The sequence below is a fragment of the Rhinolophus hipposideros genome (assembly GCF_964194185.1).
Source record: "Rhinolophus hipposideros genome assembly, chromosome: 23".
NCBI classification, from domain to species: Eukaryota; Metazoa; Chordata; class Mammalia; order Chiroptera; family Rhinolophidae; genus Rhinolophus; species Rhinolophus hipposideros.
The window spans coordinates 24,472,780-24,488,414 of record NC_138069.1 but is presented as its reverse complement, the minus strand read 5'-3'; the positions used below and the strand labels follow the sequence as shown (position 1 = coordinate 24,488,414).

The following is a 15,635-nucleotide window of genomic DNA, read 5'->3' as shown; positions in this document are numbered from 1 at the left end:
CTACTTATTAAATTATAAGCATGTGCCTGTCCGAAGTCACTGAGATCACACTTGGGTCATTGTGACGGACGCTGGGCCTTGCCCAACTCCTCCACTGCATATTCATCTCTGCCGTTAGTTTACCTCTCAAAGAGCAAGCTTATTTTCCACATGTCCAAGTTTGTTAGCGTCTCACTATTGTGCCCTGGACAGCGAGCACTGTCCTCTTTCCTCTTTCCGGGTTAACATCCACCCTTCAGTTTGCACCCTTCGGCGACCCGTGATGAGTCCGCCTCACTATGAAATATACCAGGCCAAAGTTCTTCACCTGATACTGACCATAAGGATATGTGGGAGCCAACCTGTCACACAGACCGGTGGGGGTGCCAATATACTATGTTTACTACATCTCTTTAATCCACCCATCGAGGAACTTGGATTTAAAAAAAAAAGTGGAAATAGAAAGGCAGTATGCAATCATCAACAGGATGTAAAATTTGGAGCCAGACAGTCCTGGATTCATACCCCGGCTCTAGCACCTACTAGCTATGGAACTTTGAGCAAGGCATTTAACCTCTGTCTAACCTCTCTGAATTTCAGTTTCCTGCCCTATAAAATGAGTGTAATAATACCCAGTGTGCTAGCCTGATGAAAGGTTTATAGATACAATGCACATAAAGTTCTAGCAAACATTAGACACCCAATAAAAGTAGCTCCTATTAGCATGTTTATGTAATTATTAAACTCATGCTGGGCTTTAGTGATCCCCTAGAGACACACAGAGACACTCAGCTCCACTGGTCCAAACCACCTACAGTTCTTTCCAACACATGCAGCTCTGCTTGTGTGAGACCCAAAGGAGAATGCGCCAGGCAGGGTGGTGGCTCAGGAGAGGTTCGAGGCACAGAGCAGGCATCTAGAGCCAAGGAGGCAGTGGGTCCGGACCAGGGGAGCCTGCCAGCACTGGACTCGAGTGTAGAGCAGAAAAAGGGTCAAACCTGAAGGTCAAAGCAAGAATGAGGGAGGAGCACTTGTGGACTGCGGGACCTGGGACACAGGCCTTGTGTCCTTTGCCCTTTTTAATACTTCCTGCTCATTGTGGGTCTAGACAAACCCACAGGTACATAACAGCAGCCAGAGACGGTATCTCATGGCTTTGGGGTGTCATGAAACTGTTGTGCTCAGAGCAATTCTGGGATATCCTGGAGAGTGTAGTCTAGTGGTTAAGTGCTTGGGCTCTGGCAGTAGGTTCAAATCCCAGCTCTGCCCCTTACCAGCGGTGTGAAGTCAAGATCAGTTCTTTAACCTCTGTGGGCCTTGATTTACCTAACTATAAAATAGGAATGATAACAGAACCTACATCACAGGAGTATTGAGAAGATAAAATAAGACACATAAAGCTCTTAGCCTCATTCCTTGCATGTGGTAAAGCCTCAATCTATTAGTACTATTTGCATTGTTATCCGTTCTGGATCTACCAGTAACTAATGATGGGAACTTGGACTTTCAGGGCTTTAGTTTCCACATCTGTCCAATGGGGATAGGAATATTTTCTTCCATGCCAAACCTCATAGGACAAAATCAACGTGACGGTGCTTTGAAAAGTAAAAAGCAGCAAATAAGTATAAGACAGTATTAATAAAAGGAGCCAATACAGTGTACTGCTTAAAAGCACATGACTTTGGAGTCAGCCAGCTGTGGATTCGAGCCTCAGCAGTCACTAACTTTAAACAAAGCACTAAATATCCCAAGGCCTCCGTTTATTGGTAAAATGGTGTCGCTGTGAGGATCTGGAGAGGGTTCATTAAAGTTCTTAGCACAGTTCCTGGCACTCGGTCCAGATTTCGTAAACTCTACATGTGCCGATGAGCTAGGTCTACACTCTCGCAGGGCTGAGGAGACGGGGCTGACTCGTCTCATGGTTAGAGGCAACATCTATGACTGTAGTTCCACCATGCTTCTCAGAGTTCTGGGAAGAAGGGCAGCAGGTGGGAGAGGAAGCAGAAGCTCAGGCCTGAGCATCCTCCACTCTGAATGCCCCCATGGCCTCTGGCTTTCAGCAGACTGGTCCCTCTCTCAGGTATCTCCATCCCAAATCCTGTGAGAGCTGAGTCTCGGTTAGAGCTTCTCCAAGGAGAGCTGAGCCCACCCAATGGCAGATTCCCTTGGTTCTCCTCTTCTTGCTCTTACAGGTGTAGTAGTGGACAGGAGAAGTGGGATAGGGGCCCAGATTTCTGTATGCAAGCCCCACCTTAGTCATTGACTTGCTGTGTGACCCAGGGAAAGTCCCTTTCCCTCGCAGGACCATGGGTAAAGTTAAGGAGTTGAGACAGAAGTCTCCGCAGGTTGTTTCTCTCTGTAATGATGGCAATGATGATGATGATGATGGTGAGGACAAAGGCCTATGGTTCTCTCATCCAGCCCACACTCCATTCCCATTATGTGTTAGCTCCTCCTTATCTCTTAGTTGGACCATCACAGCAGCCTCCGAATAGATCCCCCCGTGCGTATGTTCTCACGTCCAACATTTCATGGGCATTCCCACCGTGCTGCTCTCATTGAAGACAAACTGTGATAGTGCTCCACTGTTTAAGACTTTGGTGGTGCCAAACTGGCTACAGAATGACATCCTGTAGTTTGGCAGTTCAGGATATCCTGTCTCAATTCTCTTTTACAGCCTTGTCACAGCAGCGCAGTTGAGAGCACGCACGTTATATCGTCAGACAAACCAGATTCGAATTCCAACCCCACTGTTCACTGTGAATTTGGACCAATTACTTAACCTCCCTGAATCTCCTTCACCTATAAAATGAGGCTGAAAATACCTAAGTCATAGGACTGTTTTAAAAATAAAATGAGCTGACGCGTGTGGCTTGCTTAGCACAATGCCTGGTACAGGGTAGACCTTCAATAAGGAGGACCTTTTGTTACTTACGTTGCTGGTGGTTGAGCTAAACTGAACCGTTTGAATGCCCCGCCTGCACACCTTTGCTTGTGCTGTTCCTTCTATGCGATGCTCCTCTGACCTCCAGCTGCACACATCCTGACCCTAAATACACCGACATTGTACCCCTAGTCCACATACCCTGTCCTGCCCTACGCCTGTGCCTCTCCTCTGACTTCCCCCTCACACATCACTGGCCTCCTTCCCCGCTGAAACCAGATACTGTCCACATCTCAAAACAGTACCAGACCTAGAGAAGCTAACTACCGGAGGAGGGACCAAACTGATTGGGGCAGTTTCAAGTGCCACTTTCTCTCCAACAGCTTTTCCAGGTTCACTCAACCTGGCTGGACGTAATCCTGGTAACTTGAGAGCAATACCTAACAGCCGCTTCTTAGCACCTCTTCTGACCCTCTTCACCTGCAGTGTTGTATGGTAGATATTTGTGTCCACATCTTGCCTTACCTGCTGGGTACTTTGAGCTCCGCGAGAGTGGAAACCAAGATCCATGCCTCCACCCTCGCTATACTCCCTCTGGGCCTAATAAACGTTTAGAGTTGAATCGAGCTTGGAGAAGAGACTTCCCTGGGAGAGCTGGAATGCCTATACTTAGGTCCTCTGTCCACCCGTTGGGCAACGTCCCTTCGTGCTGACTGCTGTAGGCACACGTCTTGCCCTCCCACACCCCCTTCCCAACAACACACTCACCGAGCTCTTAGCTCTTTCCTACTAAAACACCACTTGCTTCCTATTTCACCACAACACAAAGTTTAGAGGAGTTTACTGGGAGGGCTTAGAATCTGAAATGAGACACAATGGAGGTGGGATGGGGGAAAACCCAACTGCAGGTGGCACACAGGAACCCCCAATAAATGTATGTTGAATGACAAAATGAACGATTGAATGAATGAATGAGTTAATGCTCTACCTTGGTCTTACAAGCATGGCAGTTACCCAGTTTCCAGAAGAAATCAGATGATTAGGGAATCTCAGAGGCAAGATAGGCGAGTTGATGCTTAAGACTGGTGAGCTAGAGTTCTGGAAATCCCTCCTGCCTGGGCTGAGATAGCCCTCCCTTGAGAGTTTGAGACCTAGAAACCAACTCCAGGAGCCAGAACTTCAGGTCGTAGGGTACAGAATTCAAATGTTGCTCCCCCACCCCACCCCTCAGAAAAGCAAAGAAACAAATGTCGCTCCCCCAGCTCCTGAACCTGAACATGGACCCCCAGCATTTCCAACACTGACCAACGTGAGGACAGGGCTAAGTAAGCGAAACAGCATTTAGCTTTCAGCCTTCACACCAATTACACTGACCACTCCCGAGCTGCATTTCCCACCGCTGCTTCCCAACCAGGGAGGCGGGGAAATCAGTGGCAGCAACTTGTTTGGGCGGCAGCTGCTGCACTGAGCAGTGGGGCTGCCAAGAGGAGTCCGGCTGCCCAAGGACACTGAGATACTTTCCCCAGGTCCAACTTGCCATTCATCATGTCATAAGGGGACCCTACAGTTTTTGTTTTTCTTCTTTTAGGGAATGTGCTGTTTTGTTTGTTTGTTTGTTTGTTTGTTTGTTTTTTACAACCAACATGCATTACTTCCGTAATAAGAAAAAATAAAATATTTTTAAAACATCAGTAATAAAATACAAACGTAATAATGTCCTTCCCTCGTGCACATGATTCGAAGGCTCCACCTTGCTCCCAGGATGAGTCCAAGTTCCACAGGACAGCTTGCAAGGCCATGCGTGCTCCCTCCCAATCCTCCCCTTACTCGTTTACTTGTATTCTTTCCAAAGTGCTTTGTCCCTAGGCCTTCACATATGCAGTTCCCACTGCCCAGAATGCTTTTCCTCCCTGGCTCAACCACATTGGGTCTTATCTTAAATATCACATCTTCCCGAAACTTCCCTGACCACCTCCCACCCCACCCCAAGCCTGTTTCCATATCTCCCTAACACCCTGCTCTCCATCCTTACCAGAGCCCTACCTCAGTGTGGTGTAAACATTACACCGTAGTCTCTGTGACTGCATATATACGTCTTGTTCTCAGCATATTCTCCAGGGCCTACAACAGTGCCTGGCACTCACTAGAAGCTCCATTAAATTGTTGTTGGAAAAGTAAAACTAATAACAGTTAATGTAGGATTAGATCTGGAAGGATTCTTAGAGACCATCTAACTTAACTCCTTCTTTGAAGAGTGAGGCCCAGAGAAGAACACCAGGTTCTAATCCCAAGTCCTTTAGTGACTTGCAATGTGACCTTAGAAAAGGCCTCCCTTCTCTGAGTCTCAGTCTCTCCAGCTATAAAATGACGAAAGCTCCACCTGCTCCAACTTTTTCTGGCTTTGCCCCTCCCCCGCTCCTCCTCCTGGGTATTGGGTAGCTCCTGGTGCCTGGACTGGGTAAGTAGGCAGGGTGCTGCAGGAGAAATATAAACTCAAGTTCATCCTCTCAAACTTTTGCCAACCACGTTGAGGAGATAAGACACACACAGTGAGGAAGTTTTAAATTAAATGTTTCTGGTGATTCCATTTTGCTAGGTGATCGGAAAAGAAAGAGATCAGGGAAGCCTGAGAGCATCAAGTCTCCTGCAGGAGATACGGCTCAAGCTGAGCAGGTGGTGTTTACCTAGGCTGTGAGGGCGACAGAAGAGTATCCTGGGCACAGGACGGACTGCCCACGCCCGTGGGACTTGCTCACCGAGGGCTGGGCAGATGTGGATTCAGACCCCAGCTCTGCCGCTCACCAGCTCTGGGCCTTGGACAAGTTTCTTAACCCTTCCAAATCTCAGTTTCCTTACCCTTACTATGGGAATCTGAATGTTTAGTTTGCAGGGGTTTTGTGAGGATTAAATGTCCTCATATGTGACAGTATCTAGAAAAGCACCTGGTGTCTAACAGACCATTTTAAGAAATGCCACTTCCTTTCCTTCCTTCCAGCCACATAAACAGGCTTGACATGTCAATGGCCAGAACATTAAAAGTGCAGCTGGGGTTTGGGGACTGAAAGCCTTTTTTACCCAACCATTCATAGCATGTTTACTCTGCCATGACTTGCTCGGTGCCTCAATACACACACACACACACACACACTTCATATAAAATCCAAGGCAGAAAGACCGTTTCTAAAGCCCTGACCCAATGGGACCAGCCTGGGAGCTGTCCAACATTGTCAGCAAAAAAAACAAACAATCACCATCCAGGTCTGGTCGGAATTCCTCCCTCTACCATAGGACTTACAAGATAAGGCATAAGATTAAGAGACCAAATGTCATTTTTCTATGGGGTTGGAGGGAGAGGCTTCAATTAAATTATAAAACATTTCTATAAAACACCTTGGAACATTTATGAAGCTACTGATAACTTTTCGTAGGCAAACAGAATGAGGCATGTGCTGTGAGAGGAACCGGCAGGGGTGAGGGTGAGGGTGAGGGTGGGGAGAGAAGAATGGTTGGTTTTAGTTTACCCCTGCTGATGGCAGACTGAGACTGATTAGGATGTAGAAGGAGCACCCCAAAGGAAATACAGCATGATCTCATTTATCTGGCATCCTCAGGAGAGAGCGGCAGCAGGTGCTTGTGAATGGACATTATTTCTTCAAGGAGAGCATTCAAGTCGGACTTGAACGGAGGTTATTCATCTTGTAGGACTATAAACCCTCCCGGTTATCCAACAAAGAGAACTGTGCTCTTGTTCCTGGGAAAACACAGATACATCCTGAATTCTACTTACAGTATCATAAGATTTAGGGACCCCAGGTTTACAATGCCTCTCTAAAAAAATGTAAAACTTTTCTTCATGCAGCTATTTCTTAACTTCAGTACCCAGTTTCCTGCCCTGGAGACCTACCCAGACCACTAATTGTTTCTCAGGTTGTGAATGGGAACTAAATGGACCCTTTCAGTTCCTCCAGGACCAGTTGAACAAACCCTCACTAGAAGTCAGGACTCTTGGGTTCCAGAATCAGCTCTGCTCTGCTTTTCCAGAGTGACACTGGGCCAATATCAATTCTCTTTGAATTTCAGTTTCTCTAACTAGAAAAAAGGCCCGGGGGGGAGGGGTAGAGTTTTGACTGTGATAGTAATTCCTAACCTATGTTCTGTAGAAGAGAAGCACACAGTAAAAGTTCTATGGCCAAAATAAATCAGGGAAATGTTGCATACTCTATTGCCCTCTTGGAGACACACAAAATTCATTAGTATATATTAAGGTCTCTGAGAAGTCCTGCAATAAAGAAATCTGTTGCATTTGGTTTAGTCAAACATTTCCCAAATTGGTTTGATCTGTGAATTTTTTCCAGTGAAGTAACTACCCTGCAGTCCCATCTGAGAAGCATTAGACTTAGCACTGAGTTTAGAAGCCAGGAAGACCTAATGACGTCTATTAATCCTTCCCAAACAAAGCAACGCCTGCTATAGAAGGTTACCGAAAGCTGGTATTAAAACACAGTGGTGGGAACCCTAGGACCTGCAGGAACACAATACAATTTTTCTACCCACCCTCCCTTCACTGCTTCAGAACTAATTGTTCTCTTTGGGCAGAACAGTCTGAATGCCCGGGCATCAGCTTCAAGTCTTTCCTTTTCTCCCTTCAATCTGTCTAGAACAGTGACTCTCAAACCTGAGTGTGTGTGAAAATTACTGCACTGATAGGGTTGATGATAAAAGGGGGACTTCAACTTTATCTGTAATGTATTATTTCTCGTACCTAAAAAACAATATTAACAGGATGAAAATGTTAACAGGATGAAAACGGGTGTTTATTACATCATCCTGAACCTTGTGTTTTAAGTTTCTCAAAAGAAAGAACAGCGTTTAAATAGTCTCAGTTCCGAGTTGAATGTACTTAAAGGGGCAGTTGGAGAATGTGCAAAGATAAGTGAGTCCTCCCACAGCACACGCCTCATTCGGGTGTTGGCCTGATGCAGACTCCTTGCCTCGCTCCCACCTAAGTGGCAGCCACACTGGGAGCTGCCAGTGTGGCAGCCCTGGCTGAAAGCACTGGGCCTTCCGAGCGCTGACCCCACCTCCTTGTCTCCGCTGTAGGACTACAGGGTCAACATCTTCCTGCGGCAGCAGTGGAACGACCCCCGGCTGGCCTACAACGAGTACCCAGATGACTCCCTGGACCTGGACCCGTCCATGTTGGACTCCATCTGGAAACCTGACCTGTTCTTTGCCAACGAGAAGGGGGCCCACTTCCACGAGATCACCACCGACAACAAGCTGCTGAGGATCTCCCGGAACGGGAATGTCCTCTACAGCATCAGGTGGGTTCCTACAGCTTCCTCCCCGCCGTCCTCAGAAAGCGCCTTGCCCCATTGCCTCTGGGAGCAGACACGAAGACGAAGGTCAAACAGAGGTGAACAGGCCCTGGCAACACCGCACCTTTGCCAAATAGGCAGAACCAGCTCTGTAACTTACACTCAGTAAGTGAGAATAAATACCAGGAGAAGTCCTAGAAGCAAGTGCTTCATGCGAACCAGGGAGTTTGAGGAAGCATCGGAAGGAGGTTCTACTTAGGCCCCTAAGCTTACTCAGAATTTCAGTCCAACACCATGGACAAGGAGTGTTCACAATCAGTAGCCAGAGCCTTTGGCTACGCAATATGAATGAGTTCTAAGATCCACTGGACACTGTATTGTGCGTCTCAGGGTTTATTTAGAGGGTTGGCCCCGTTAAATGTTCTTATCACAATGAAAATATATCCCCCCCCAAAAAAATATATATATATACATATATATATAAAACCCAGTATATTATATTATATTATATTATATTATATTATATTATATTATATTACATTATATTATACCCGGTCTTATATTATAGTGAAATAAAACCGGGTCTTGTATTAATTTTTGCTCCAGAAAATCCATTAGAGCTGTATATGTATATACATATACATATACACACACATATATATACATGTATATATAAAGAGAGCGAGAGAGAGAGAGAGAGGCTCCTCAATTGAAAATTCAGTCTCTGCCCATATATTATACTATATATAGCATATTATTATATATACTATATATATTATATATACCATATATAAGTGTGTGTGTATATATGTGTATATATATATGTCTCTATGTATATACATATATATATCAGGAGCAAAGGCACAAAACCTGACAAATCGCAGCAACCGCCGTGTAAATGAATGGGCGTGCCAGGTGACGGTGCTGCTCACAGGCATGGGGCAGAGGGGCTGCATCCCTCTAGAAACGCTTTCAGTCCTCCATACCTTGCGCTGAGTCTAGGAAGCCGGGACCCTGTTCCCCAGCTGGGGTGTATCCTGCAGTTAGGGGCAAACGTTCAGAGTCTTCTGCCACCTCTCCCCACTCAATTCCCAATCTCCTCTCCCAGGGCCTGGAGAAAGAGGGCAATGTCCACATCATTCTTACATCCATACCATTCACTGAGAATGTACTTACTAGGCTGGGTGCTCTACATATATTATGTCTTATCCTCCTAACAACCCCATGAAGTAGGCTTTATTATGCCCATTTTACAGATTAGACAAATGAGGATCTGAACGTTTATGTAAATTACCCAAGTTCCCACAGCTACTTACTAGCAGAACCTAGATTCCAGTGTGAATCTGACGCCCACTCAGAACCTAGAAGAACAGGGCGTGGCATTCAATAGTCACTCAAATATTTGATGAATGAAGATAGTTTTGTTTGAAAGAGCTTAAAGGGAGCATGGATCTTAAATGAATTCCTCTCCCTCTCTAGTTCTTCAGGGGAATAAATCTATTTCTTTCCATTGGGAGATGAGCTTTAAATGCCCAGACCCATAGGAAAAGCAGCACAAGTCCTGATCCTCAGGTGCGACTAAATTCAGAGTCCCTCCTGAGAGCAGGCAGGGTGGGAAAGGGGACTTAGAATATCAGCAGGGAAAGTAGGCAGCAAGAGGGGTAGGCTGGAGGGAACCAGAGGCAGATGTGGCCTTCCTCACTGAGAGCTCACCCCACTCAGTGCACGTCCAGAGAAGAAGGGTGACAGGCTTAGGAAATGGACAGCAGGGCCCTGGCTGGCTGGCTGGCAGGGAGGGACGGGTCACCCTGCTTGGATTTTGCTGCTGCCAGGCTAATTTCATGTCCCTGGGAAGCTAAGGCCCAGTAAAGCATGACAGAAGGACAAAACAGCAGAAAGTGATATTCCCAAGGTCATTCAACTTCAGGAAATTAACCAGTGTGACACCTGTCCCACTTTGGAGCTTTTATCTTCAGAAATCAACCGCATTCACTTTCTCCATCCTTGTCCCATTCCCTCCTTTTTCTCTTCCGCTCTTCCCTCTCCCTTGCCTTTTCCCCCCTCTTGCTTCCATTCTGTACCTAAAGGGACACACACCTGGAGCCACCGGTATGAGCTAGAGGAAGGAAGTTCACACAGGGCTTTGTGCGTCACCATGGGCAGCCGAGGTGCCAGCAGCCAGGTGCCACTAGACCACCACAGTTAGATGGATTTCAGGAGAGCAGTGCTGGGAAACCTGCCAGCCAACACATGAGCTCAGAATCCCAAGGCTAGGAGACTCACTTTTAAATCCTGCCTGAGCCATCAGCTTGCTGTGTGACCTAACACGAGTCCCTATCCATCGTTCTCTGCACCTCAGTTTTCTCACCGGTCCAGTGAGGGAGTTGGTCTGATGATCTAAGGCTCTGAGAGTCTTTCTTCTCCATTCCCTGCAGCAGGTGTTCAGAGGTTGGCAAAGCCTTTCAAGCTGAAGCCTTCTATCCCAGCTGGAGCTGCAGCCCTCAGATTCTGTTAAGGGACTTCCTCAGGTCATAGGCTGCAGCCTCTGCAAGGGTTGAACAACCCAAAATAAACAACTAGTCTAGAAGCCTGGCATGCCCGCCATTTCCCAGCTGACGCCAGATGGAGCCCACAGATGTGAGCCAGCTGTGTTTGGACACCCAGAAGGCGGGAGACCTTTGGAAATAACCTTTCATGAGCCGAGGGTGTGAAGGGAGGCAGCCGAGAACCACACACAGCACCTGCTGTGGGTGCACCTGGGGCTGCCTGACCCCTGGGGCTGCTCAACTAGAAATGCAGTCTCTGCCCCGACCTGAGGGCTCTGGAGAAGGGTGGGGATGGGCGGCAACCCCTGGCCATCAGGCCTTTGAGCAACTTGCTAAAAGCAGGTCTGTAGAAGCCAGACAGAATCCAAAGAAATACAGAGGTTCCATGGCTCTGTGTGACCTCCGGCGAGCTACCTTATCTCTCTGAGCCCCCATTTCCATATCTGAAGTGTGGAAATATACATATATTGGTTCAAAAACCACTAATTCCCTGACCTCTTTGACCTCTCCTCCATAACTGATTTCTGGGAGTAACTGGAACAGTTTCCCTGGTCTGTGGATCCAGCCTCATTCAACTCCCTTCTCTTCCCAGAATCACCCTGACACTGGCCTGCCCCATGGATTTGAAGAATTTCCCCATGGACGTCCAGACATGTATCATGCAACTCGAAAGCTGTGAGTCCCTTGCATAAGGCCTCTAGAAAGCACCAGACTCCCCTTTACCCATGGGACCGGCAAAAATTCCCACGTAGCTGCTCCTAACTACTGGGCCCCAAAACACCAGATGAGGGGTTATGCGCCTAGACTACGCATTAGAAATATACCTCCCCTTCCATGGTCCGACTGAGATCCAGCTTTGGAGCCAGCAGTGTTCTCCAAAGAGGCTAACCCATGTCCTGGTGAACATGCCCTCCAGGAACAAAGGAGAAATCGCCTGAATAAGTCATGGTCCTTGAACTCACAGGGATGCTCTCTCCAGCCAGGGAGATAGATGACTGGCTAACACTGGGCAGCAAGTGATAAGTGTGTTGTTCGAAGTAGAACACATGGCGGCCTCGTGACAGAAAGAGTGCTTCCTTCTGACTGGGAAGGAGAAAAGGACTTGGAGAAGGCTTTGTGGGGAAGATCAGATGAACTAGGATTTTAAAAGATGGGATAGCTGACTTCTTTCATTGCAAACACAGGCAGCAATCTGACTAATTTTTTAAACAAAAAAGAATTAAAGGAAGGACATAGAGGTACCTCTTGAACTTGAAGGAGCTGCTAAAAGGACAGGAACCAGAGCAAGAGCATTTAGGCAGCAGAAACGGATGGACCATCCCCTTGGAGTGCCACCTCTGAAGGGAGTCAGTGCCAGCCAACTCTGAACCTTTTGTCACTCTGCTCAAGAGTCCAAGTCCTGAGGTACACAGTCAGATTGGTCTAGCTGGGTCATCATCTCACACCTTGGCCCCCAGCTGCTAGAACCACCACAACAGCATACCGTAGTCATGCCCCAGGGGAAAGTGCGCTGTGAACAAAAGAGGGAGCTTGCCAGGATGGTGTACCAGCACAAACAGCAGATGTCAACTGAATCTGACCATGGGGTAGGGATGGCGCAACAGGACAAACTAAGTTAGGATGCTGAGAGGGGTAGGAAGAGAGGTAGAAGGGTGGTGGGGTACATGTGAACAATTAAATCAGTTTTATCCTCCTTTGTGGAAAGAAAAAAACAACAGCATGGTTTCATGAGTTCCATCAAGTATCTGATGCCTCTCTGTCTCTAACCCTAACCAACCCGGATGTGCTTCAAATAAGTGCTTCTCGGTGGTGACTGTTCCTTCTTCTCATCCCATCCCAGTTGGATACACCATGAATGACCTCATCTTTGAGTGGCAGGAGCAGGGAGCTGTGCAGGTAGCAGATGGACTAACTTTGCCCCAGTTTATCCTGAAGGAGGAGAAGGACTTGAGATACTGTACCAAGCATTACAACACAGGTAGGTGCAAGGGGCTGCCCTCCTCGGATCCCAACCCCCAGTCAAGGCCAGAGGTCACTTCAAACATTCATTCAACCACTGATTCAACAGATCTTATGAGGTATTCATGTTGGACACAGCTCCGTATTTATTACCTAGAGATTAAGAGACTATCCTTGGAAACCAAAAAGTGGCTCTGACACTTTCTTCCTGTGAGTCCTGGGGCAAGTTAAGGCCACACCTCATTACAAGGGAAGCTGGGAGATAGTCTTTCCTCCAGGGAGCAGTATGCTTACCTCAAAATGGACCCTACTCCCAAGGGAGAGCTGATATGGGGTGGGGGTGCCATCTAGCAGTCTCTGTCACCCAGGAACTGGCATCTCTGATAGGACAAAGGCACAGAAAACGCTCACAGCAGAGCTGAGCAGGAGGAAGCTGAGACGCAGCCCTGCAGATTAGCGAACAGTGACGTTGGAAAACAGTGACGTTGAAAAGGATCCACTGGCCTGAGCTCAAGGGGGGAGTGGGGAAACCAGCACTCTTTAGCTCAGCTCTCTACCCCTTGTGCCCAGCACAGCCTTTGTTTGAAGACTGAATACAGGGATGAGCTGGGGCCAGCTCAAGCCTGGCTCTGCATGCCATAGTTCAGGCTGTGGGGAGCTCATGGAAGCATGATGAAAGAAATGCAGTCAGTACATGTGCCAGCCAGAGCGCCGGGTAGGAGGCTGCTGTCTGGACCCAGCTGAGGAGAGCCGGTGACAGGGGCAGAGAGAGGAAGTAAAGGTGGAGAATGAGAGAAACCACCATGGGCTCTGGTGCAAGCAGCAAGCCCAGGGACAGGGCAGACAGCCTGGGCTCTGGTCTGTCTAGGACAGCTGCCCCTTTCTGGGTGACTTGGGAGATGTGTCAGAACCTCCCAAGAAACTCTCTTCAGCCCTGGACAAGCTGAGACTCGGAGAGACAATGGCAGCCAAGAAGAGAGCAATAACGCTCATAAATCAAACAATCACAGCTGACTTTCACATACCACAGCCCTTGACTGTTTACACAGCGTTTTGCCATCATCATTTCATTTGCTGTCACTATTCACATGTAAGTGAGAGCCGAGTTCTGTGCGACACCAGGTGGATACAAGGAGAAAAGCCTGACAAGGCCCTGCCCACATGGGGCATGTGGTCCAGGGAGCTCGAGAAATCCACTGATAATAGTGCTTCAGGGGACAGGAGCAGAGACCCTACTCCAGTTCCAGGGATACAAGGTGGGGAGGAGGCAAGCTGCCATGGTCTAGTGCAGAGGACAGAGATAATGAGACACCGACTTGCCTACTCACCCACTGAATGCTGCCTTAAAGGCTCTGATGATCGTGTGAACAGAGCTGAAGGAACACAGGGAAAGAGATGCGTTCTGCTGGGGGAGACTTCACCTTTAAACTGCCAGGGACGAGAAGGAGGATTTCTTTGGCTGGTCATGAGGAGGAATGAGGGCATTCCAGGCAGAGGGAGTAGTAGGATCAAGTGTAAAAGCATATTCAAGGCAGGGGATGGAGTGTAGGAGGTCATGATAAGGAAAATGGGATAGAAAAACAGGCTAGAACTAAAGAGTTTGAACTTTTCCTTCAGGTAATGGGAATCTTCTCGTATGAGGAGAGAAGGAAAGAAAGAAGGGGTTTACGAAGGGAAGTAACATGATCGAGTCATGTTTGGGGAAGAAAACTGGCAGAAGAATAGAGAATGGTCCACTTAGGCCCACTCTAAGGAACAAAATGTGATGATGAGGATGATGGCAACTGACGTTCCTGAGCACTAATGATGTGTGAGGACTGTGCTAAGTTCTTCATAGGCACCATCTCATTCTATCATCACAGTAACCATGAGTAACCACGTGAGGTAGGTATCATTGTCATCATCATCGTTGTCATCACCATCACCGTCATCGTCGTCATCATCACCATCATCACGATCATCGTCATCACCATCATCATCATCGTCATCATCGTTGTCATCATCACCATCAACATCATCACCATCAACATCATCATCATCATCATCGTCACCATCATCACCATCGTCATCACCATCATCATCATCATCATCACAATCATCATCACCACCATCGTCATCATTATCATCGTCATCATCATCATCATCGTCACCATCATCACCATCGTCATCACCATCATCATCATCACCATCATCACAATCATCACCGTCATCATCGTCATCACCATCACCATCATCACGATCATCACCATCATCATCATCGTCGTCGTCATCGCCATCATTATCCCCAATGTACCCCAGACAAGAACACTGAGACACAGACAGACTCAAACACTTGCCTGAGGACACAGCTAGTAGGAGGCTGAACCAGGGCTCCAGCCAAGGCTGATCTGACCTCAAAGCCCGGTTCCTATCCAGGTTCCTATCCACGAGGCACCTCTGCCTTCTCACTATGATTTTTTAGGCAAATTCACCTGCATAGAGGCCCGGTTCCACCTGGAGCGACAGATGGGTTACTACCTGATCCAGATGTACATTCCCAGCCTGCTCATTGTCATCCTCTCGTGGATTTCCTTCTGGATCAACATGGATGCCGCACCAGCCCGTGTGGGCCTGGGCATCACCACCGTGCTCACCATGACCACCCAGAGCTCTGGCTCCCGAGCATCCCTGCCCAAGGTAAGTCCTGCCACCCACTAGCACAGAACACCTGGACAGACAAGGAGGATATTCATCTCCCTTCCCTGCCTGAGAGAAGATGACCCTGAGGAATTAGTCACTATTTCTCTGTCTACTGCATTTGGCATGATCTAGCTTGCTGATCCATTAAACCTTTCCTCCAGATTTAACATTATGTGCCAGACACCACATTTTGCTCCATTCGCTACCAACATTAGACACACATTTCATTTCGTTTACTATTAACATTCAACTCCCCCTCCTCCTCCATTC

General features: G+C 47.7%; 1 protein-coding gene across 2 annotated transcripts in view; it reads left to right on the top strand.

Annotated features, from left to right (window-relative positions):
• Positions 1–15,635, top strand: part of GLRA1 (glycine receptor alpha 1) — a gene marked incomplete at its 3' end in the record, with an annotated part of 73,137 nt that overhangs the window by 44,163 nt on the left and 13,339 nt on the right. For both annotated transcript variants that reach the window (XM_081035393.1, XM_081035392.1), the window contains exons 4-7: positions 7,964–8,187; positions 11,320–11,402; positions 12,568–12,705; positions 15,148–15,362. In XM_081035393.1, the coding sequence (XP_080891519.1) occupies positions 7,964–8,187; positions 11,320–11,402; positions 12,568–12,705; positions 15,148–15,362 (660 nt within the window). The remainder of the gene's footprint in view (positions 1–7,963; positions 8,188–11,319; positions 11,403–12,567; positions 12,706–15,147; positions 15,363–15,635) is intronic.